The 23,415-nt window shown below is 37.9% G+C and overlaps 1 protein-coding gene across 1 annotated transcript in view; it reads right to left on the reverse strand.

The window, feature by feature from the left end:
- The window catches only part of DEPDC1B (DEP domain containing 1B), an 86,403-nt gene that overhangs the window by 46,167 nt on the left and 16,821 nt on the right, over positions 1-23,415 (reverse strand). The window contains exons 2-4 of the mRNA XM_023545483.2: positions 4,515-4,650; positions 1,538-1,665; positions 759-889 (exon numbers count right to left, since the gene is read on the reverse strand). Coding sequence (XP_023401251.2) covers positions 759-889; positions 1,538-1,665; positions 4,515-4,650 — 395 coding nt within the window. The remainder of the gene's footprint in view (positions 1-758; positions 890-1,537; positions 1,666-4,514; positions 4,651-23,415) is intronic.

Below are 23,415 nucleotides of genomic sequence, written 5' to 3' on the forward strand. Positions count from 1 at the left end.
TCAAAATGAAATAAAACCTTATTCTTAACCTGGAAAAAAAAAGTTGAATCAAAGGAAGAACCAACAAAAGAGCCCATCATAGGAAGAAGGCGAGAAACTTTAAAATACATAAATCAAGACAATCCCAGAAAATCTGACACAGAGATACCATAATGAAAAGATAAATGAGAACTAAATGCAATCAGACCCAGGACCCACCTTAAAACTAATCAAACTCCCAGTTAGTTCTCAAGCTTACTCACTTTTCAGGGATCTTCCAGGGGATCTTCCAGGGGGAGCCACCTAATGCCCAGTAAGGAATTCGTGTGTGGAGAAAACGGTTAAGCACTCAGCTACTGAATGTAAGGTTGGTGGTTCAAATCTACCCAGAGGCACCTCAGAAGAAAGGCCTGGCAATCTAGCTCCAAAAGATCACAGCCATTGGAAACCCTATGGAGCACTGTTCTACTCTGACACACATGGGGTCACCGTGAGTTGGAATCAACTCAACCACAGCTGGCTTGGTTTTTGGTTTATGCCCAGTGTAACTAATATTGAACTAGCCTTTGGATGAATTTTGTTCAGGGGCCTGGACACTCATCTTTCTACAACATTTTCTTAACCCAAACAATTAGTTAAAAGTATTAAATAAGAGAAAGGTAGATGCAGTGAAGAAGTAATTTTTATTTTAAAAAAACTAAACACCAGAGTTTAGGCAAGGGTTGAATAAAAGCCAACATATTGGGTCAACCTAGAACAAAATGGTTTTATGTACTTACTTGACTTGTCATCAAGGATAACAACTCCCTGCTTGCTAACACTATATACATTATGGATGATGAACTTGGAGTTGACAAGTTTGCTGTCTAAAATTTCTTCTAAGGAATGTAGGCCAAGGATTTTCTGTAAACTAAACAAACAAATAATAAATTAGATACTTTTTAAAAATCATTATTTATCAAAAAATCTGGTACTGCAAAAGATTAATCTCTAGAATGTATTATTTTCATGTATTACCCAATGTCTTTGTGGGGCAAAAAGGTTAAAAATTGAGTATGACAAAAACAAACTTAAAAGATATCCTTCCCATTAACATACAGCTTCACTGATTTTAATAACGTAACACCTGAATGCCAAGGCAACAGTTTTATATGTGAAAATATTATAAAAACTGGCTTATCCAATGATGAGAAACCGCTACTATTCCTTTTTTTTTTTTTTGAGAAAAATTTTGCTGTGACACTCTTACCATAACCTATAAAAAAAATATATAGACCAGACTTTCCACATGAGTTTCATTAAGCTTAAGATTTCTTAAAAACTTTTAAGCTCCTGTTCTTAACTATTATATAAATAATGATAGACAATGCAAAGAATTCAGTAAAATTGGTTTTGCTAAGCAGTGCAGCTGCAAATAATGCAATCGGAAGTTGAGATTTTTATACATAATTTCAGAAAATTAACTATGCAGAGGGTAGTAGAGAAGCAAAAGAGTGGAAAAAATGCACTAAAAGTTCTCGCCGATATCAGTATTAAAAGTAGAAACTAAGGCACATACTGTGATAACGTCATAGACTTCCATATCTCTTCTACGTTGGCCTCCGTCAGCTGTCTGCGGTGGACAAGACGGCAAGCCGGCACCTCTCCAATAGCAATACTGTGACGCTTGAACCACATCTCTGAATTCTAATTGAGAGAGAGATTATAAATATCTCAATGTAAAATGGTAAATCATTTTGTTACAAATGTATTTCATCTGGCTAGTTCTTATCGGATTTAAAATAATAACTAGGAATATAAACGAACTTTGCGTGGATTTTAAAGGAGTTCATGTTAGCTGCTGTGGGGTCGGCCCCTGACACATAGAAACTGGTGCACAATGGAACGAAACATTCCCCGGTCCTTTGCCATCCTGTGATTGGTTGCACATCAGAACCTTGAGATCCACAGGGTTTGAATTTGCTGATTTTTTGGAAGTAGACTGCCCAGCTAAGAAGTGGACGCTTTTTTCCTAGTCCACCTTCATCTGGAAGCTCTGCTGAAGCCTGTTCAGCATCATAGCAACACATAGCCTCCAGTGCTGGAAGGGTGGTAGTTGTGCATGAGGTGCACTGGCCGGAAACGGAACCCAGGTCTCCCACATGGAAGGCATGAATTCTACCACTGAACCACCTTTGCCCTCCTCAGTAATTCTTTTAATGATCGGGTCACGTTATAAATGAATATTCATAAACTACAGAAGAGCTATGGCAATATGCATGACATTAGATACTTTTTCCTGTGGAAGTTAATCAATGAAGTATCGATGCAGTAAAATTTTATTAATTCAAAATTAAGTGGAGGAATACCTATTCAAATTCATGCACTGTTCAAACCGAGTGATGTTGTAAAATAATATAAAGCGCATTATTTTCAAGATTCTCTGATTTTTAATAAGCAAAGATCAAATACATACAATATTGGGTAGTGGCCCCCTGATCTTTGGCACCTGCAAAAAGTGGGAAAAACAAGAGCTCCACAAGGACAGCCTGGAGATGGCAAAGAGAAGAGAAGAAGGAATGAACCCCCAAGGCAGTTTGTATTATCAAACCCTTTCTACAGAGAGGAAAATTCAGACTTGGAAGGATAAATAATGTGCCCAAAGTCCCACAGCTTTCCCACCTCAACAATACTAGTACCTCATTTCTCATATTTAGGCTGCTTGACGCGATTCCTAACACTTTCCTTTGGTAATCTCAGAGAAGAATGTTAACTTTTAGAGGAAAAACATAGAAGAAATATACAAAAGAGTTTCTACGATAGTTTTTTGCAAAAGTAGTATTATAGAAAAATACTATAAATTTGGAAATAGAGTAAGAAAATTGATTTTTGGTTTTTTTTTTTTTGAGAATTACTAACGTGTCAAGTGAAATTCAAAGACCACATGGATTTCTGAATTTTTTTTTTTTAAGTATCTAAATTAAGGGTTTTATTTTTGAAAGCAGATGTATAGGTTGTTGCATTTGTCTAGAAAACTCACTTCTAGAACTTATTCTAGAGAAATACTCATGGATACATTTAAACATTTATCTGTAAAGATGGCACTCACTACCGTGGTTTATAATACTGAAAATTTGGAAACACCATACATATTTAGCAATATGGGCTAGATAAATAAAATATATTTCTTTCATATATACCAAACCCATTGCTATCAAGTCAATTCCAACCCATAGCGATCCTATACGACAGAGTAGAGCTGCCCCATAGAGTTTCCAAGGAGTGCCTGATGGATTTGAACGACCAACCTTTTTGGTTAGCATCTGTAGCTCTTAACCACTACACCACCAGGGTTTCCTACTTTCATATGAGACACTGAAATATTAAAAATGTCAAATTTTTAATAACATAAAAAAATGGCCATAATATATTGTCTTAAGTAAAAAAATGTAGGCTACAAACAGTTCATCATGATCTTATTTTTATGTTAAAACATACATAGAAAAAAGATACATATCAAAAATGTTAATAATAGCAATTCTCTCTGGAAGATACTATGGGTATACTATTTTCTTCTTTTTCCTTATTACTGTCTTTCAGTAGTATGATACTGTTCAAAGTACTCTTAGGCCATTGTTACTACATAAGGGATCAACGGTATTGTGGGCTGAATTGTGTCGCCAAAAAAGATATGTTGAAGTCCTAATCCTTGGTACTTGTGAATGTGACCTTGTTTGGAAATAAGGTCTTTGCAGATGTAATTGAGTTAAGAAGAGGTCATACTGGATTAGGATGCTGTCTTAGTTTCTTAGTGCTGCTATAAAAGAAATACCGCTAGTGGGTGGCTTTAACAAACAAATTAATTTTCTCCCAGTTTAGGAGGCTAGAAGTCTGAAATTCATGACGCTGGCTCTAGGGAAGGTTTTCTCCGTCAGCTCTGGGGAAGATTCTTGTCTCTTTTCAGCTTCTATTCCTGGGTTCCTTGGTGATCTTCGTGTGGCATCTAATCTTCCCCCACCTGTGCTTCCTTGCTTCTATGCCTAATCTGCTCTTTTTATATCTCAGAAGTGATTGGCTTAAGACATACCTTACACTGATATGCCATCACTAACATAACAAAAGAAAACCCTGTTCCCAAATGGGAATACAACCATAGGTATAGAGGTTAGGACTTACAACACATATTTTGGGGGGACACAATTCAATCCATAACAGATGGTCCTAATCCAATGACTGGTGTCCTTATAAGAAGAGAAGAGATAACACAGAAGGAGAACAGACACAGAAGGAGAATGGCCAAGTGAAGATATAGGCAACAATTGGAGTCCTGCTGCCACGAGCACAACCCAGGATTGCCAGCCGTCACCAGAAGCTAGGAGGGATTCTCCTAGACTGTGTGAAAATAAATTTCTGTTGTTTTAAGTCATCTAGTTGATGGTAATTTGTTATGACAACCTTAGGAAACTAATACAGAGGAAAAACTGGACCAAGGCTGGTGATTCACAAACTATTTCTCCCAACTGCCAGTCTCTAGGTCTTTCAGTAAGGGCACTTACCGTAACAACTGGCTTTACTGGAATGTTTCCTTGTGAAGTGCCTGGTGGGGGATCATTCCATTCCGGAAATTTAATAACATCCTTTGGGTATGAGGGCTTCTTTGGATATGGTTTCAGGGGTGAGGAAGGAGGAAATCTAAAAACGAAGAAGAAGCTCTCTATTATTATAGTCAGTGGGAGACAAAGATATTTTAACAATAGTCCTGATTCTTATACCCTTGAGAATTTATATAATAATTTCAAACCTCAGATAATAAATGAAATCATACTCAATCACATCATTACATATAACTAATCATACCCAACAATAATACAGTTTTTTTTTAAATATTCATTCATCATGCCCATCAGATAACATTTATGGAGAAAAACAGGAGATTCAAATATGAGACACATTTTAAAAATAAATAAATAAAACTTGTTTTCTTATCACTTAATTTTCATGATTAAAGTTGTTCTTAATGGAATGCTAGGGTAGGCCATTTTTTTCACCCAGCTCAAAGTCCTTGCAGCTTCATAACTCAAGTCAAAATGTACAGTTGATAAGTATGCAAATAGAAGTTATTGATGGAGAAATTCTCAGTAATACTTGCTGAGAAAGAATGTATTAGCACAAAATCATTTGGCCTAACATTCACTCTTATAACTATTTGTAACAAAGATTAATCTTACTTACCCTAAATATCCAACACTTCATACTGAGATTGAAGCTTCAGTCTAGAAATCCATCTTGGAAGGAGCTAGAAAGCTGCTCAGTGTTCTTACTCTGCCTTTCTACACTCGCTCCCTGCTCCTATCCCCTCCTAGGTATCTACAGCATCACTCCTTGAATTAATACATAGTAGCCTAAATTCTAGCTCTCTTTAAATTGGCCTAGACCATACCATACCTGATAAAGAACAACAGAAAGGTAATTAAATATGTATATATGTTTTCAGAGAATCTTTTTCCATTAGCTTGTTAGGAAAGAATATGATCAGATTTTTTTTTTTTTTAATATGAAAGAACTCTATGTCATAATGGTGACCCAGGAGTCAATAGATTGTTGACTTTTTATTTTGGCCTGTTGTTCTTTTTGCATAGTGGTTAAGTGCTATGGCTGCTAACTGAAGGGTTGGCAGTTCGAATCTTCCAGGCACTCCTTGGAAACTCTATAGGGTAGTTCTACTCTGTCCTATAGGGTCGCTGTGAGTTGGAAGCAACTCGACAGCACTGGGTTTGGTTTGGTTGGGTTGGGTTGTTCTTTTAAGTCATGTTAAAAAACTAAATGCACAGAGAACCACCAGAAATAAAAAAAAAAAAAAAGTATAATAGAATATATTTATTGTGAATAGCAGCCTCAAACTGAAAGTATCGGGAAGGCGCTCCCAAGAGGTGATATGAAAACAGGTTATATAGGCGGGGTCAGGGCAGGGTAGTCTCCTGAAGGTCATTGTAAATTCCTTCCATGTTGGTTTCTCAGGAGACAGAGTGAGAGCACACACAGGATCTCAGGGTTAGTCAGTTGTAAAAACAGAGTCATGACGGGCACACCCTATATCCTAAAACACAGCTTCCAGTCAGACCCTGGAGTTCCTGTTTCTCTAAACTGGCCGCAGATAAATAATTCTCCAAAAGGGCCCAATGCCTAAGGCAAAAGGGTCTCCCCTAAACTGCTTACTAGGCTATTGTTTAACTTGAAGGTGACTCCAGGAAAACCAGTTCCTCAAAGGCTCAAGATTCAAAAGGACACCTATGGGCAAATGGCCTGGGTGTGTCACCCCAACTCCACGGACCCCACAAATCTGGATTCCAGGAGAATTAAAATATTTCTCAGTCAAAAAGCTTAATATTTTGTCCATGATATCCATAGGAAAAAAGAGTAACTGAACAACGAAATAGCCAAATAAAAATCTTTATTATTATAGCAAATGCAGAAATAAAGAATTTTAAAAATGTCTACAGTTTACAAAGAAAGTTTACAGCAAGGTGAATCACGAGAATCACAAATAGTAAGAGTATTTAAAAATAGTCACAATAAATTTGAAAAGGGATGACTAAATGGAGATGGTAAACAGAGAAGTTGAGCTTTATCTGAGAAGAACATCCAATAACTGCAGTTTATTAGAAAAGTCAGTTTGGAATTAGAAAAAAAATGAGATCTGGAAATCATTAAATCAAGTTAAAGATAAATAAACTGAAAGATAGCTTTCAGTTTTGGTAATCAAGTTACCAAGACAAATGTTCCCAGTAGATTCCAAAATATAAATTAAATGAATCTTTTAAGCAAGTCAAAGGTATCCCACTCCGTAAATAAAGGCTGGCCTACAGAAATCCAGTCCTATTTCTTAGAAGCCAGCAATCCTAACAAACTACAGTTATATATGCACGGATAGAAACACACATACACACTCACACACATACATGCACAACCGTGCATGTAATCCCAGGGAATTTGAAGACCACCCCCTAGCTCATTCAAAATTAAATACAGCTCCTAACCCCACCCCATCACTAATACCCACTGCTCACTCCCTGACCCCATTCCTTCACCTTAACATAAAAATGTTTGGACCTGGATTCCGGTCTCGGCTCTCTCACAAACTGTCTGTGTGTCCTTTGGAAAGTAACAGTCTTTCCAAGTCATAGTTTATTCATTTGTCAAATGAAGGAATTAAACTGGATGATCTATAAATTTCCTCCTGGCTACAAAAATGTGTTTCTTGTGTTTCCACATACAAAAACAAATAGTATCTTCCAAAGACCAAAGCAAAATTTCTCATGTGGAGAACTGTGATTGAATAGATGCCAGGGAGTTACTTTTTCTTCCACACTGAGATGATGAAGTCTTTGCCATGAATAATGTCTGTAGCCATCAATAACAGGTGTGGGATCTATTTTCACACAGCCTTTGAGTCTGGCAACCTTGCCTGAGATGAACTACAGAGGAGCTCCCTCTAGTGGGCTACTTTTCCTTTCTGCCTTGAAAGTTATCAGTTTAGTTCTAACACTAAAATCACAGAATCCTGAGCTGGAAAAGTGTGTTAGAGATAAAAGGCCACACTTTTCACTTAAGGAAATTAAGGCCCAGAAGAGCCAACACAGCAAACCATCTTACACAAAAGATTTATAAGCCCAATAATAAGAAAAATATAAAACTTTCTAGAAAGGTATTAAAGAACTAAGTTGATAAAGGTATATATCATGCGAGTGAATTAGATTCAATATCATAAAATGTCAATTTCCTCCTAAAGATATATAGTTTTGGTGAAATTCCAATCAAAATATAGAGTCTTTCACAAAACATGATAAACTGATCCTAAAATTTATATGGGAATACGAAGGCCAAAAGCAATCAAGACACTCTTTAAGAAGAAAAACAAAGGGAGGTAAAACATACCAAGACTAATTAAGATAATATGGTACTGGCAGTATAGACCAGGGTTTGGCAACCTCAGCACAATTAACATTTCTGGCTGAATAATTCTGTTATGACGGGCTGTCCTGCACATGGCAGGGTGTCTAGCAGTACCCCCAGGCCTTTACCCATAGGATGCTGGTAGCACTCTCTACTGTAGTTGTGACAACCAAGAACGTCTCCAGGAATTGCCAAAGGTCCCCTGGAAAATCTTCCCCCCGCTGAGAAACATTGCCCTAAACAAAGAGGATCCAAAACAAACACAAACACATGTTTAGAAACCTGATTTATGACAGAGTAGGTATTACAGATCAATGGGAAAGTAAGGACTGTTCAATAACTAGTGCTGGCCCAACTGGTTATCCATCTGGGAAAATGCAGTCGCATCCCTGTGGCAGACTGCACGTCCAAAGATGTCTAAACAGTACTTCACACCTCACATGCTCTTCTGTAATGTGATCTTGCCACTACCCTTTCAAGAGAGACGGTGGGTATCTCTCGCCTTCTGGATCTGGACAAGCGCTCTAATGGCTTTGACAAACGTAATGTGGCAGAATTAAGAGCATGCCAGTTTTCAGAGTAACCCTTAACTGGCCTGGCTGTTTCCTCTTCCTGCCTCTTGGAACTCTTGTTCTTGAATCACTCATTCTTGGGCAACTCCTTTTTGGAAACCAGCCATCATGCAAGAAACGCAATTACTCTGAGGCCACCATGCTGTCAGAAGCCTAAGCAGCAGGAAGAGGCCCTAGAAGGTGAGAAACTACATGGAAAGAAAGAGAGGACAAGGAGCATCGAAGCTCCAGGCTTGTAAATTAAGAAATTATCTTGGAGTGGATGCTCCAGCCTCAACAGGCACAGATGATAACGGTTGTTTTAGCCCTAATTTTGGGCTTAGTTTTGTTACACAGCAGTATACAACCACGATGAAAACTGGTGTGTTTGCATCAGAATCAGGCAGTGATTGGAGGCCTGAAGGACCTCAGAGAGACTTGCTAGTCGGGGCTAGAAGAACAGTGAGGAAGCTGTTATCAGAAGTTGGAGAAAAGACTCATGTAAGGTAGTAGCATATTGACGTTGTAAAGGATTTTATTTTACTTGGATCCACAATCAACGCCCATGGCAACAGCAGTCAAGAAATCAAACGACTTAATGCATTGGGCAAATCTGCGGCAAAAGACCTCTGTAAAGTGTTAAAAAGCTGTCACTTTGAGGACTAAGGTGCACCTGACCCAAGCCATGGTAATTTCAATTACCTCATATGCACACAAAAGCTGGACAATGAATAGGAAGACTGAAGAAGAACTGATGCCTATGAATTATTATTTTGGCGAAGAATACTGAATACACCAGGAACTGCCAGAAGAATGAACAAATCTGTCTTGGAAAAAGTACAGCTAGAAGGCTCCTTAGAAGCAAGGATGGTGAGACTTCGTCTCAGGTACTTTAGACACGTTATCAGGAGGAATCAGTCCCTGGAGAAGGACATCATGCTTGGTAGAGGGTCAGGGAAAAAGAGGAAGACCCTCAAAGAGACGGACTGATGCAGTGGCTGCAACAATGGGCTCAAACATAGCAACAACTGTGAGGATGGCCAAGGACCAGGTAGTGTTTCGTTGTGTTGTACATGGGTCACTATGAGTCAGAACTGACTTGACAGCACCTAACAAGAACATGTAGTAACATAAAGTTCAGTAAAGTATCACCTATGGTAACACGGGAAAAAGAAATGGTACTAGATGAACAGGGGTTTATACGCAGAATGTTACTAGTGCCAACTGTGATGACAAGGTATGGGTCGAGGGAGAGGAACTAAAGAAGGAACTATTCAGCTTTTGAGCAGAATTTAGAGGAGGAGCCAGTACAAAAAGGTGCCAGTACCTGATGGCTCAAAAATAAAACTAACTCTCATTCCATAAATCTCTTCCATAAAAAGGTTCTCAAAGTAAAAATGGCCTCAAGGCAAAGATCAAATCCAGGGAGTTTCTTTTGCTATAACCTCGGAAAGATTGAAGGCAGTACCTCATAGTCTCAGTTAAACTAACAGGGTTTCTAAAAATCTTAAGGGTGTGGTGCCATAGCCGATTTGTAAACAGCCCAGGATGGAAAAGAGATATTTGTGAGTTTTGCCTAATGTGAAAACTGCAATAAGATTCATTTAAAAAAAAAAAATTCTTTTTTAATCACAACATTTTTTAAGACGATAGTACTAACAGAATCCCCATCCACTTGGACTAAAGGAGAGAAACAGTTCAAAAAGAAAAGAGCAGGCAGGGCTCCCAAACTTCCATAAGCAAGGAGTCTCTAAGAAAGCTACTCCACTGCAAACACAATTCATTTCTCATGGAAAAGGAAGGATGATTCAAAATGCAGAGACAAGAGCCCAGAGTAGGACCAGAAGCCACAAAGAATTCTCTTAATCAAGAAATGGCAGACATACATCCAACTACGTTTCAGAAGTACTATGAACCAGTGATTGCTACATGTGATATTGTAATGGGATGAAAGTTTGGCAGACTTGATGGTGGAGGTGAATGTGGTTTACAAATGAAGGAATGTTATTAGGGAAAGTGGCAAACTATGACAGATTGTACCTTCCAAAGATAGCCACAACAATATCTCTCATCTGATATGCTCTTATACAATGCAGCTTTAACACTCCCCCATCTAAAGCAGATTACTTCTCTACCCCTTTAAATCTGATAAATAATGTACAGCAGAAGTAACGCTGTGCTGATTCCAGGCACAGGTTTCAACTGCCTGGCAGCTCTCTTGTTACCTACTGGAATGCTTGCACTCGGGATGCTCATTCTTGGGATGCGACCTCTTGGAATCCAGCCACCATGTAAGTATGGTGACTACCCTAAGACCATGTTGCTGTGAAAAACAGAGCCTGCTTGGAGATGCCCTAGAGAATGAAACTCCATGTACAAGGGGCCAAGAAGCACAAAGGCACATTTGTGAGTAAAAAAGCCATTTTGGAAGTGAATTTTTTGGCCCAACTGATGTTTGTGAGTGAGAGGCAAATTACCCATCTGAGCTGTTCCTAAATTCTTAACAAAAAAACCATGAGCAAAATAAAATGGCTGTTTTAAGTCACTAAATTGTGAGACAGATTATTTCTCAGCATAGATAACCAGAACACTTAATACAGATCCTATATAAATGCCATGGGCAAAAACCATAACACTTAAAGCACAACATAAGATCTCTCTAACCTTGGGTAGTAAAGGAATTCTTTTGAAGCACGATGTCAAAATTATACAACATAAAGAAAAATATTGATATATCTAATAACACTAAAATTAAGCACTTTTCTGCTCACTAAAACACCAAAATAAAAATATGAGAGATCTTTTCAATCCATATAATTGGGTTAATTGCATTAATATCCAGAATATACATTTTTTAAATCTCCTAAGAATTTACAAGAAAGAGTCCTACAGAAAAGGGGAAAAGATACAAGGCATTTCCAGAAATGGACTTAGGAATGATGAATAAACATATAAAAAGATACTTAATGCCATCAGTAATCAGGAAATGCAAAATAACATCACAATGAAACAGCATTTCACATATAACCCATAACACATTGGCAAAAATTATCAATTAACAAACCAGTCAATATCAAATATTTTCTACTACTGGGATAAAAATCAGCATACCCACTGTGAAAAGCAGTTTGGTATTACCTGGTAAAGTTGAACATACACATATCCTATAAACTAATTCTACTCCTAGGTAACTCTGAGTACCCTAAAAAAACTCTCGCACATGTGAAAAAGGAGACGTGTACATAAATGTTCATAGTAGCATTGATCATAACAGCAAGAAACTGGAAGCAACCCAAGTATCTACTAACAAGAGAACAGATAGATAAAATGTGGTCTATTAATACAATCGAATAAACGACATAGCTGTGAGCACTGAATGAACTATAATCACACACATCAACAGGAATGAATCTTAAAAATCATGAATAACAAAAGAATAAGTCAGAGAAGAATACATACTGATATTTTCTATACAAAGTTCAAAAACTGAAAAACACTTCAAAAACAAAAACAATATATTGTTTAGGGATACAAGCGTAAGTGATAAAATAAAGAGAGGCAAAATCAAAACCAAACCAAACCCATTGCTGTCAAGTCGATTCTGACTCATAGCGACCCTATAGGACAGAGTAGAACTGCCCCATAAAGTTTCCAAGGAACACCTAGTAGATCTGATGCTAACCTTTTGGTTAGCAGTCGTAGCACTTAACCACTGTGCTACCAGGGTTTCCAAAGAGAGGCAAGTGGATGATTAATACAGAAGTCAGGACTTTGATGACCTCTCAGGAGAGGAAGATGAAAATTATGCATCAACAGATACTCATTTTATTATTCTTAGTTAAATTGCTCATATACAATTTTTATACTCTTTTATGAAAGATATGAGGAGTCCTGGTGGCATGATGGTTAAGCGCTTGACTGCTAATCAAAACATTAGTGGTTGGAACCCACCAGTTGCTCTGTTCTCGTAAAGGTTACAGCCTGGGAAGCCATATGGGGCAGTTCTACTCTGTCATATAGGGGTGCTCTGAGACAGAATTGACTTGACACTACACAACAACAACAACCTGAAAGATATAATTCTTAACAAAAATGTTTGAGAACATTAAAAAAGAGCAGAGCTCCCTCCAGTGGGCTATAATTGTTTTGCTTCAAAAATTGTCAGTCTAACATTATGATCATGGAATTCCAGAACTATATAAAAAAAAAAAGAACTATAAAGTCCCTTAGAAATCATCTAGTACAAATTGCACATTTATACACAAAAGAAATTGAGACCAGTAAAGCAACTGGACCCCGAATAGCCAAAGAAGCACTGAGCAAAAAGAAGAAAGCAGGAGGCCTTACACTCTCCGATATCAAAACACACTACACAGCCACTGTAATCAAAACAGCCCAGTATTGCTACTTTGTTTGAGGAAAAATCAGAGAAAAGAATGAAGAAACCCTGAGATGTGGGATATAATCAAAAGCCAAAATTTGCAAGTGACCAGAGTTCTAGAACAGGAGGAGAAAATGGAAAACAGAGAGGAACACTGAAGGACTGCTGACAGAAACCTTCCCTCATATCATAAAAGATGAAAAGCTGACCACCCAAGAAGCTCAACGAACTTCATATAGGATAGACCTCCCCCAAAAAACACTAAGACATATCAAATCACACTCACTAAAATCAAAGACAGAGAAAGAATTCTGAGAGCAGCTCAAGAAAAACAAAAGGTCACATACAGAGGGGAAACAGTAAGACTAAACTCTGATTACTCAGAAGAAACCATGCAGGCAAGAAGGCTATGAGATCACATACACAAAACCTTGAGAGAAAAAAAATTGCCAAACAAGAATAATATGTCCTATAAAACTCTTGCTAAAATATGGTGGTAAAATGAGAACATTTCCAGATAAACAGAAGTCAAGGGAATATACAAAAACCAAACAAAATTTACAAGAATTATTAAAGGGAGTCCTTCAGTTAGAAAACCAACAACATAAGACAACAGCCTGAATCTAGGATACGAGACTGCAACAGGCAGATACCAACCTAGGTAATGAACTCTCAAGGATAAAATAAAACTAAAAGATTTACAACAGGGAACCAGAAAGGTTAATCTGTAAATGACAATAACGTCAGAACAATAAAGAAGGAATAAACGGTGTAGGTGTAGAAATTTCAAATGGAGAGGAAGTCAAGGTGATACTAATAAAAGACTAGCTCAAAATTCAAAAGATATGGGTAAATTTCAAGGTAGCCACAAAAGTCAACAAACATACTCATCAAAATAAAGAAGAAAAACAAAATTTCAGTAAACACAAAATTTATAGAAACAAACAAAAAAAAATCCACAAACAAAAGGAATTCAGCACAGGAGAGTAAGAGGAACAATGAAAAGGTCAGCATCCACCACAAAAAAAGCACTACAAAATGACAGGAATAAATTCACACCTATCAATAATTACACTGAATGTAAATGGCCTAAATGTACCCCATAAAGAGAGAGTGACAGGATGGATAATAAAAGGAACCCATCAATACGTTGTCTATGAGAGACACATCTTAGAAACAAGGACATAAATTTATTAAAAATCAAAGAATGGAAAAAAATATATCAAGCAAACAATTATCAAAAAAAGAGCAGAAGTGGCAATACTATTCTCAGATAAAATAGACTTTAAAACAATAACCACCATAAAAGACAAAGAGAGGCATTATAAAATGATTAAAGGGACAATCCACCATGAAGACATAACCATAACAAATATCTATGCACACAATAAAAAGGCTCCAAAATACATAAACTCTAACAGTGCTGAAAAGAGAAATTGACAGCTCCATAGTAATAATAATAGTAGGAGACTCCAAAACACCACTCTCAGTAAAGGACAGAACATCTTGAAAGCTGTTTGGTGTACATATTTATTACAGTTATGTCTTCATGAGTCTTCCTCCAATCCTGATGCCCCATTCTTCTTCAGATAGTCCAGCTTCTCGGATTATTTGCTCAGCATACAGATTGAATAGCTATGGTGAAAGGATACAACCCTGACAGATCCAACTGAAATGAAAAGGATCATAACAGAATATTATTTAAAAAAAAAAAAAAAATACTCCAACAAATCTGAAAACCTAGAGGAAATGGACAAATTTCTAGAAACACACTACCTACCCAAACTAACACAAACTGAAGTTGAAAATCTGAACAGTCTTATAACAAGAGAAGAGATTGAAAAGATAATTTAAAAAACTCCCAACAAGAACAATAACAACAAAAAAACCCTAGTCCAGATGGCTTCATTAGAGTATTCTACCAAACATTCAGAGAAGAGCTTACACCAGTGCTGCTCAAACTACTTCAGAACACAGAAAGGGAAGGGCTACTTCCACATTCATTCTATGAAGCCAGGACAACTCTGATACCAAAACCAGGCAAAGGCGCCACAAAAAAGAAAGATTACAGACCAGTATTTCTCATGAATATAGATGCAAAAATTCTCAACAAAATTCTAGCCAATAGAGTTCAGCATCACTTAAAAAAATAATACACCACAAACAAATGGTATTCATACCAGGTACGCAAGGATGGTTCAACATTAGAAAATCAATCAACATAATCCACCACATAAACAAAAGAATCACATGGCTGCAGTAAACACATTCAACAAAGTCCAACATTCCTGATAAAAACTCTCAATAAAATAGGTATAAAAGAGAAATTCCTTGTATATTCTTAGTTATGGTTTGTACCCTGTTAATGTCATGTATTAGGGCATCTAGTATTGATTCTATTTTTTCTTCTATGATCTTTATAGTTTTTGATTTTATATTTAGGTCTTTGATCCATTTTGATTAGTTTTTGTGTATGGTGCGAGGTGTAGGTCCTATTTCATTTTTTTGCAGATGGACCTCCAGTTTTGCAAGCACCATTTTTAAAAAGTCTGTCTTTTCCCCACTCAATGGACTTTGGGCCTTTGTTGAATATCAGGTGAACGTAGGTGGATGGATCTATATCTGGGTTCTCAATTCTGTTCCATTGGTCAATGTGTCTGTTGTTGTACCAGTACCACGCTGGTTTGAGTACCATAGCTGTATAGTAGGTTCTGAGGTCAGGTAGTGCGAGTCCTCCTACTGTATTCTTCTTCAGTAAAGTGTGCTTTAATTATCTGGGATCTCTTTACTTGCCATATAAAGTTGATGATTAGTTTTTCCATCTCTTTAAAGAATGCTGTTGGTATTTGGATCGGAATTGCATTATATCTGTAGATTGCTTTGGGTAGAATTGATAGTTTCACAATTGTGAGTCTACCTATCCATGAACATGGTATGTTTTTCCATTTACGTAGCAGTATATAAGATAAACATACAAAAATCAGTTGGATTCCTATACACCAATAAAGAGAACAACAAAAAGGAAATCAGGAAAACAATGCCATTTATAATAGCCCCTAAAAAAAAAAAACTTAGGAATAAATCTAACCAGGGATGTATAAGATCTACACAAAGAAAACTACAAAACACTACTGCAAGAAATCAAAAGAGAACTACGTAAATGGAAAAACATACCATGTTCATGGATAGGTAGACTCACAATTGTGAAACTATCAATTCTACCCAAAGCAATCTACAGATACAATGCAATTCCGATCCAAATACCAACAGCATTCTTTAAAGAGATGGAAAAACTAATCATTAACTTTACATGGGAAGGAAAGAGATCCCAGATAATTAAAGCACACTACTGAAGAAGAATAAAGTAGAAGGACTCGCATCGCACTACCTGACCTCGGAACCTACTATACAGCTATGGTACTCAAACCAGCATGGTACTGGTACAACAACAGACACATTGACCAATGGAACAGAATTGAGAACCCAGATATAGATCCATCCACCTACGTTCACCTGATATTCGACAAAGACCCAAAGTCCATTGAGTGGGGAAAAGACAGACTTTCTAAAAATGGTGCTTGCAAAACTGGAGGTCCATCTGCAAAAAAATGAAATAGGACCTACACCTCGCACCATACACAAAAACTAATCAAAATGGATCAAAGACCTAAATATAAAATCAAAAACTATAAAGATCATAGAAGAAAAAATAGGATTAATACTAGATGCCCTAATAAATGACATTAACAGGATACGAACCATAACTAACAACACACAAGCTACAGAAGATAAGCCAGATAACTGGGATCTTCTAAAAATTAAACACTTATGCTCATCAAAAGACTTCACCAAAAGAATAAAAGAGAACCTACAGACTGGGAAAAATTTTTGGCTATGACAAATCCGATAAAGGTCTAATCTGTAAGATCCACAGGAAAATCCAATACCTCTACAACAAAAAGACAAGTAATCCAATTAAAAAATGAGTGAAGGATATGAACAGACACTTCACCAAGGAAGACATTCAAGTGGCTAATAGACACAAGAAGAAATGGCCTGTGATCACTGACCATTAGAGAAATGCAAATCAAAACCACAAGGAGATACCATATCACCCCAACATCACTGGCACGAACCAAAAAAATAGAGAATAATAAATGTTGAAGAGGCTGTGGGGAGACTGGTACTCTTATACACTGCTGGTGGGAATGCAAAATGATACAACTATTTTGGAAAATGATATGGCACTTCCTCAAAAAGCTAGACATAGAAAGACCATATGATCCAGCAAGCCCACTCCTAGGACTATAACCCAGAAAAATAAGAGCCATCACACAAACAGACATAAACATACCCATGTTCATTGCAGCATTGTTCACAATAGCAAAAAGATGGCAACAACCTAGATGCCCATCAGCAGATGAATGGATAAACAAACTATGGTACATAAACACAATGGAATACTATACAACGATAAAGAATAATGACGAGTCTGTAAAACATCTCACAACATGGATGAATCTGGAGGGCATTATGCTGAGTGAAATAATTCATCACGAAAGAATACATATTGTATGAGACCACTACTATAAAAACTCATGAAAATGTTTACACACAAAAAGAAACAATCTTTGACAGTTATCAGGGAGAGGAGGAGTGGGTATGGAAAAACATTAAATAGACAATAGATAAGTGGTAACTTTGATGAACGGTAAGACAGTACACAATACTAGGGAAGCCGGCACAGTTTGTCCAAGGCAAGGTCATGGAAGCTCCACAGATATATCCAAACTCCCCAAGGGACTGAATTACTCAGCTGAGGGCTGTGTGGACCATGGTCTCAGGGAACATATAGCTCAATTGGCATAACATAGTTTATAAATAAAATGTTCTACATTCTGCTTTGGGATCATAAAAGCTTGTGAGCGGCCATCTAAGATACTCCACTGGTCTCACCCCATCTGGAGCAAGGGATAATGAAGAAAAGCAAAGATGAAAGGGAAAGATTAGTCCAAAAGACTAATGGGCCACAAGTATTACAGCCTGCACCAGACTGAGTCCAGCACATCAAGATGGTGCCCAGCTAATGCCACCTTCTGCTCTGACAGGGATCACTATAGAGGGTCCCAGGCAGAGCTGGAGAAAAAGGTAGAACAAAATTCTAACTCACAGGAAAAAAAAAAAAAAAAGGAAGTCCAGACTTACTGGTCTGACAGAGACTGAAAAAACCCCGAGAATATGGTCCCCAGACACCCTTTTAGCTCAGTAATGAAGTCACTCCTAAGGTTCGTTCTTCAACCAAAGAATAGACAGGTCCATAAAACAAAACAAGACTAAATGGTCACACCAGCCCAGGGGCAAGTTCAAGAAAACAGGAGGGGACAGAAAAGCTGGTAATGGGGAACCCAAGGTAGAGAAGGTGAGAGTGTTGACATGTTGTGGGGTTGGCAATCAATGTCACAATACAATATGTGTACTAAGTGTTTCATGAGAAGCTAGTTCTGTAAACCTTCATCAAAAGTACAGTTAAAAAAAAAAAAAAACAGCCTGGTATTGGTTCAACGATAGATGCACAGACCAGCGGGATAGAACTGAGAACTCAGAATTAAACCCAGCCATCTATGGACAACTGATTTTCAACAAGGGGTCAAAGTCCATTCGCTAATAAATGGCACTGGCAATACTGGATATCCAACCACAGAAAAAAGGAAACAGGACCCAAACCTCATACCAAGCAGCCAACAAACATACCAAAAGATGCTCATGATATTACCCACTAGAGAGATGCAAATCAAAGCTACAGTGAAATACCATCTTACCCTGGGCTAACATGACATGGAATAAAAACAAAAAAGGAAAAAAAAAAAAAAAAAACAGATAGCAAGAAATGTTGATGAGGATGCAGGGAGACTGGAGCCCTTATCCACTGCTGGTGGGACTGTAAAATTGTACTACCACTATGGAAAAACACTGGAAATAGGTGCCCACCTACCACAACAAACTGCTGTGACAGGGATCACAACCGAGATTCCAGGACAGTGCAGGAGAAAAACATATAACAAATTTCAAATTTACAAAAAAAGACCAGACTTATTGGTCTGATAGAGACTGGAGGAACCCCTGAGGCTATGGACCCTTGACATTCTTCTAACGTGGAATTGAAACCATTCCCGAAGCCAACTTTTCAGGCAAATATTAGACAGGCCTATGAAACAAAGGAAACCCTGGTGGTGCAGTGATTAAGCACTATGGCTGCTAACCAAGAGGTCAGCAGTTCGAATACACCAGGCACTCCTTGGAAACTCTATGGGGCAGTTCTACTCTGTCCTACAGGGTCGCTATGAGTCAGAATCGACTTGATGGCAACGGGTTTGGTTTTTGTTTTGGTATGAAACAAACAATAACACACATAAGGAACGTGCTTCTCCAGTTCAATCACATATATGAGACCAAATGGGCAACTTCTGCCCAAAAGCAAGACAAGAAGGCAGGAAGGGACAGGAACTGGAACAATGGACACAGGCAACCTGGGATAGAAAAGAGGAGGGTACTGTCACATTGTGGGAATTACAACTAATATCACAAAACAATGTATATAAATTTTTGAACGAGACACTAACTTGAGCTGTAAATTTTTATCTAAAGCAGAATAACATTAAAAAAAAAAAAAAAAACTAGAAATAGAACTATCTTATGATCCAGCAATCAAAGTGTGGTATATACATACAATGGGATACTACACAACTATAAAGAACAATGATGAGCCTGCGGAAACATTTAGCATAGATGGACCTGGATGTTATAATGCTAAATGAAGTAAGTCAAGCATATAAGGACAAATATTGTATGATCCCTCACTTTTATAAGAAGACAAGAATAGATATAGAGGGAGAAACCAATGTTCATTGGTGGTTACCAGGGAGAGGAGATGAGGAGGGGAAAGTACCATTTAGAACACAGACGCTTATTGTTTTTGGTGATGGGAAAAGTGGCACCAAATGTGGGTGTAGGGAGCATAGAACAATCAGAGTAAATGAAGTCGCTGAGAAGCACTCAAGAGAAAAGTTTGCCTATACTAAAGAATTTGACATATGTAAGATGACAACTCCAACAAAGATCAAGAAATGAGTGTTTGAGCACATATGGAAGGGTAAACGTATATAGGTATATGGGTAGGTACACGTGTATACATACATTAGTAAGAACTGATAGTAGTATCTATACCACTGCTGTTGAGTTGGTTCCAACTCATAGCAACCCCATAGAGTTTCGGAGGCTATATATAAATCTCTACAGAAGCAGACTGCCACATCTTTCTCCCTCGGAGACATGGTGGTTTCGAACCACTGACCCTTCAGTTAGCAGTCAGTCAAAGCACTATCTCTAAGTACATGTAAATACAAATATGTAGATGCGGGCACATATATTCATTGAAGACTCAAATATGGATACTCCTCAGATAGAACCAAACAGCTTCAAAGGCTGGTTTTCTGGGTTTGAAAACTTAGGACCATAGTCTCACAGGACAACTCAATCAATTGGCATAACATATTTCACAAAAATCATGTTCTGCCTCCTAGTGAAGTGAGTAGAGGCTGGTGTCTTAAAAGCTTTCAAGTGGCCATCTAGGATACAACTACTGATCTCTACTGACCAGGAACAAAACAGTAAGAAGGTAACCAGAAGCTCAGAGAAGAAACAAGTCTACACGAGCCATGACCTTATCTACCCTGAGACCAGAAGAACTAGATGGTGCCCAGCTATCATCACTGACCGTTCTGATCAGGATCACAATAGATGATCCTGGATAGAATATGAGAAAAATGTGAAGAACTCAAATTTTTTTCAAAAACAAAAAAAGCCAGATAAACTGGAACAGTAGAGAAGAGAAGACTCTCTGAAACTATTGCCCTGAGAGAGTCTTTAATCTAGAATCTGGCCTGTTCTGAGAACACCTTTCAGTGAAATAGCAGAGTGGCACACAAATTAAAGGATATTACCCATAAGATCAGTGATCTACTTAAAAATTATCTTTAAAAGACCAAAATGTCAATAATTATTCAAAAGCAAAGATGAGAAGATAAGGGAGCAGGGAAACTAGAGTACTGGAAATGGAACAAACAGGACACAATTAAAGAGAGAATGTTGACATACTGTGAAAAATGTAACTAATGTCACTGAGTAATATGTATAGAAATTGTCAAATGGGAATCTAACTTGCTTTGTAAACTTTCACCAAAAGCTCAATAAAATATTATTAAAGAAAGAAAGAAAAGTAATTGGCCACAGTTAATTGGTCAACAAACAACCCAGGTCTCCTATTGGCACCTCCAAAGTCAAATATTGGTTGGAAAAAGGCAATTAAAAAACTCCCCAAGGGAGCTTATAAATCTTAATAAACTTGACTCCTGACAGAAGATGCAATGACTTACAGTGCTCCCCACAATAAATGCTAAAATAATTCCTTCAGTAACCAAAAAAAAAAAAAAAAAAACCCAGTGCCATGGAGTCGATTCCGACTCATAGGGACCCTACAGGACAGAGTAGAACTGCCCCATAGAGTTTCCAAGGAGCGCCTGGTGGATTCAAACTGCCAACCCTTTCGTTAGCAGCCATTGCTCTTAACCACTACACCACCAGGGCTTCCAATTCCTTCAGTATCAACAGAAATTTGCAGCATCTACAGCTTTTCTTTACAGCTTTGCCTAAGGTCCCATAGGTAGTAGTAACTGAGAGCTGGGATTAGAACCCAGGTCTGCCTCACTCCAAACCATTGTTATACTTCCTTCCATTACTGAGCTCACATTGTACTAAACTACAGCTCACTTGATGTGGACTGAGCTACCTTAACTCTGGGGAATAAAAAAAAAAATTTTTTTTTTTTTTATTATTTCACTCCTTCACAGTAATAAAGGGAACACCTCAGCCACTGACCTTTAAAGTTTTTTCTAAACAAGTATTAGGCACTAGCTGGGTGTGGGGGACACAAAGATAAAAAGAATTCTTTCAGTCTTATCTTCCACCACTCCCTGGGTAACGACCCCAACTTATGCTCTCACATCCCCCAGCTCACTTATGATTATTGCCTTTAGACTCTATTCCCTCCACCTTAATGGACCTCTCTCCCTTTCTTCCCTGGCAAACACCAACTGACGCATCAAGGCTCAAGTCAAGCGTCACCTCTGGAGCAAAGTACTCCCTAACTTACTCAAGCAGGGTTAATTCCTTAGTCTTCCTTCAGTATTGAATTCACATCCATATTGCAGCTTTTATAACAATGAATTTTAACTTATCTGTTTGTCTTTCTGACTAGACTGTAAATTCTTTGAAGATAGGGTCATATACCTCCAGTGTTTAGCACCATGTCTGCCATCTATAAACAAAAAACAAACCCAATGCCATCAAGTGGATTCCGACTCATAGTGACCCTATAGGACAGTGAAGAACTGCCCCATAGGGTTTCCAAGGAGTGGCTGGTAGATTTGAACGGCCCACATTTTGGTTAGCAGCCAAGTTCCTAACCACTTCGCCACCAGGGCTCCTTCTATAATGCTTAAGACAATATTTGAGAAAGGAAAAGAAGGGAAGGAAAGAAGGCAGGGAGGAGAACCAGCGTATTTGAGGATCTAATTGAGAGACCCAAAAACATACTAAATAGCAGTAACGAGGCCTGAATTATTTTTCAAGCAATTGGTAAAATGCTGTCGGGACACTACCAAAAAAAAAAAAAAAATCCACTACCGTTGAGTCGATTCCCACTCATAGTGACCCTATAGGACAGAGCAGAAATGCCCCGTAGGGTTTCCAAGGGGCGGCTAAACTATGCTTAACCACTGTGCCACCAGGGTCCCGACTGGGCATTAGCTGCATAAAAATACTTAAGTAAACTATACTTTCTTGTGTTCACACACTCCATATTTCTTGCCTCTCCCACTTCTATTTGCAAGCTTATCAAATCCTCAGATTCAGAGTGGTGTACCCCACCTTCAACAATCTTTATAAAGTTAGTCTTGTAAACTGTCTCTTACAGCAAATTCCAACTCTTATCAGCAAGTTACAGTTTAGAAATAACTGAGGAACACCGATTAATGCCTACAAAATCTCTAATAATTTATTTTGTGGTCAACAATATCTCAGAAGTACTCTTGTTCGATGTACTTTCTCTGGCCAAAAGAACTTTCTCTTCTGCCTAAAACCAAAACATCTCCTGAGCCATGCTCCTTTCATTTTTCTGGATTCCATTGCTCATTCTCTATTTATTGAAGCTCAGGGATAATAACTGTTACCGTTGTTGTGTGCTGTTGAGTTGATCCCGACTCATAGCGACCCTACAGTACGGAGTGGAAATTCCCCAAAGGGTTTCCTAGGCTGTGATTTTTTAGGAGCAGATTGCCAGATCTTTTCTCCAATGGAGTGGCTGGTAGTTTCAAACCACAGACCTTTAGGTCAACAGCTGAATGCTTAACCATTGTGCAACCAGGACTCCTCAGATAATAACTAAAACTCACTGCCTTCAAGTTGATTCCAACTCATAGCGAACCTATAGGACAGAGTAGAACTGTCCCATAGGGT

This window comes from Loxodonta africana, chromosome 2 (genome assembly GCF_030014295.1).
Source record: "Loxodonta africana isolate mLoxAfr1 chromosome 2, mLoxAfr1.hap2, whole genome shotgun sequence".
In the NCBI taxonomy this organism is placed as follows: domain Eukaryota; kingdom Metazoa; phylum Chordata; class Mammalia; order Proboscidea; family Elephantidae; genus Loxodonta; species Loxodonta africana.